General features: G+C 48.2%; 1 protein-coding gene across 2 annotated transcripts in view; it reads right to left on the reverse strand.

Moving 5' to 3' along the window:
- The window catches only part of ITGA10 (integrin subunit alpha 10), a 52,389-nt gene that overhangs the window by 16,322 nt on the left and 33,136 nt on the right, over positions 1 to 2,931 (reverse strand). For both annotated transcript variants that reach the window (XM_069950080.1, XM_069950079.1), the window contains 4 exons: positions 1,680 to 1,828; positions 1,162 to 1,312; positions 918 to 1,083; positions 551 to 624 (listed from right to left, as the gene is read on the reverse strand). In XM_069950080.1, coding sequence (XP_069806181.1) covers positions 551 to 624; positions 918 to 1,083; positions 1,162 to 1,312; positions 1,680 to 1,828 — 540 coding nt within the window. The remainder of the gene's footprint in view (positions 1 to 550; positions 625 to 917; positions 1,084 to 1,161; positions 1,313 to 1,679; positions 1,829 to 2,931) is intronic.

The following is a 2,931-nucleotide window of genomic DNA, read 5'->3' on the forward strand; positions in this document are numbered from 1 at the left end:
TATCTGAACAGCATGCCTGCTACATAAAAAGTATGCTCACTATCTGAAGAGCATAGAAGCTACATAAAAAGCATGTTCACTACCTGAAGAGCTTGTTAACCACCTGAAAAACATGTCCACTATCTGAAGAGCATGCCCACTACATAAAGAGCATGTCCATTACCTGAAGAGCATGGTAACTATCTGAAGAGCATGCCTGCTACATAAAAAGTATGCTCACGATCTGAAGAGCTCATGATCTTGTCACTATCTGAAGAGCATGCACACTATTTGAAGAGCATAGCCACAACATAAAAAGCATGCCCACTACATGAAGAGCTTGCTATCTACCTGAAGAACATGTCCACTATCTGAAGAGCATGCTCACTATCTGAAGAGCATGCCCAATAGCTGAAAAGCATGACACTTTTTAACACTCTTTAAACTGGCAAGTATTGAGGAAAACCATTACTTTTTGCACAAAAGCGGCATCTGCCCTGATACACATGAAGTGATTAATAAACATGGCTGTAAAATGTATCCGATTTCAATGTCCGAATCATTTCCTTACCTCCATGATGTGAATGGAGAATCCAACCTGTGACATTTCCAGTTCAAACGAACTTTCATTCAGCTCATGAGTCGCTGTGGAGAAGGTCCAAGAAAAGCAGCTCAGTAATGGAAGGGGTGGGAGGATGGGAGCACCTGTATTACCTGTATATGAATCAGGGCATACTGTCTGTACAAATAACCCTGATCCCCCAGAAATGGCCCTGAAAATGCATCCATCCCTAGAATAGTCTACAAATTACAGTCCACTAGATTATAAGGTTTAGCACACCCAGTGGATGGGAGTGGTACTGCAGTTGATAGATTTTTGATCTTATGGACTCCATAGATAACAAGGGGACATGGTGGAGGCTCGGAGGGGTCTCTACCTTCTAAACTGAAAATCCGGTCTCCTAACGCGTCCACAATGTCGTTCAGCGCGGCTTCATCAGTGACGTTGAAGAAGTATTTGTCATCGGGGTCGCTGGCGATGTATTTGATCTCATTGATGAAGGAGTTGGGGTCCTGCTGCCTCCTCATGTAGTTACCCAGCACCTGATGTGTAATAATGACAGAAGGGTCAATGGGACATCAGAATACTGACTGTGGAGGTTTATTACTCGTGTCACGTACCGCGATTGCGTAACGGGTGATGTCACGTTTCTCACATTCCGCCAAGGCAAGTGGCAACTCATCCCCATCATGTGACTCCCCATCGGTCACAACAATGAGAAGCCTGGTGGCGCCTTCCCGACCACCCCTCTCTGGGCTGAAAGCTTCCGTGCTGAAAGGAGAGGATATAATGATGTACCCGGGTTATAGCAGCACAGTCCATGTCACTACATAAGGGGGTTAGAACGGCATGGTCCATATCATAATATAGGGGGGTTAGAGCGGCATGGTCCATGTCACTATATAGCGAGGTTATACTGCCACACTCCATATGTCTATATGGGGGGTGTTCACCATATATCCGGGTTATACCCATATCGCTATATAGGGGGTTTATAGCAGCATGGTCCATGTCACTATATAGGGGGTGTTCACCATGTTTCCAGGTTATACCCATATCACTATATAGGGGGTGATCACCATCTACCTTGGGTTATCGGGGCACAGCTTACCCATCCCTGGTTTGGTTTTGGACATACCAGGCTTTGTGGATGGCGAACGCTGTTCGGGTCTCCCGTCCTTCCTGGCGGCTGATGTTCTTGGCGGCGTTCACCACTTCTTTGGAGGTGGCGTAGTCCTTCAGGGACCATTCATGGACTGCGATCTCTCCATACTGTAGAACTCCTACCTGTAAGCAAACATCTGATGAACATGGCGGCGGTACCCCCCTTCCCCCCGTTCTGTATGGGATCCCTTGTTGTCTGTTCCCCCCGGATCAGGGTGTGCGGTGGCATCCCGAGGTGGGGGTCCATATCCGGTGACACAGATGTGTGCGGTTTCGTTTTGCTTTGCGTTGCTGATGTTAATTTGCAGCGATCAGCGTCTGGTGGGATATATAGCTGGAGGGAAACCACACAGGAAGCGCTGACCTCCGGGGGATGGTGACCCGCTCAGTAGTCAGAGACGTGTATACTGGGATTAAACACCAGCACCATATACAACATGGGGCAGGGGGTGTCAAGACTTAAAGGGACAGAGAGAATATTAGCTTATCATGATGTCTAAGGGTTCATTTATGTGCGGTGCCCTCATCCCTGCGCCTGTGCTGTGTACTGGTGTGTTATCTATATGGCGGCACAATTCTCCTCTACAGGGTCATGTGACTGATGCCGTCTACTAAAGGGTTAATTGTGTGCACGATTCTCTCCATGTCTCCAAGTAGCTGCTCTGTCTGAGGTTATTCCCTGGTCAGCCTATCACAGTCTGACAATTATTCTAGAAGTATCCCTTGTCTCCTCTGACCAATCACAACCCTCATCTAAGTCTCCTCAAGTGTCCTGTCCAATCACTGTCCACGCTACCTCAGGCCTCTCTCCACCAATTGGAAGCAAGTCCTAGACGTCTATAAGTAGGGGTGGAGAGAGCCATGTGTTCTGTCTAGTCTAGTGTGAAGTTCCAGTCTAGTGTAGGTGGGACGGTGTAGGGATTCAGCTTTTCCTGTGCTCCTAAACCTACAGAGGTGCGACTACTCCTGAGGGGAACCTGCATGTCCACGCTGAGAGGCTGATCACTCGGTCAAGTCCTGCGTGGCGGTACTATGACGTCTAGTTAGAGGCCTGTCTGAGGCCATTCTCTATGGAGCTGCCAGAAAGAGCCAAGTACAACACTTAGGGAAGGAATGGAGCCACCCTGGGTCATGAGATCCCCGGGGGACAAGTGATTGTGTCCTGCACAGTGCAAAGTGTTTGGGACTGTGGGAAGAGCGAGATACAGTAATAAGAAGTCAGTGAC

This window comes from Dendropsophus ebraccatus, chromosome 13, assembly GCF_027789765.1.
Source record: "Dendropsophus ebraccatus isolate aDenEbr1 chromosome 13, aDenEbr1.pat, whole genome shotgun sequence".
Taxonomy (NCBI): domain Eukaryota; kingdom Metazoa; phylum Chordata; class Amphibia; order Anura; family Hylidae; genus Dendropsophus; species Dendropsophus ebraccatus.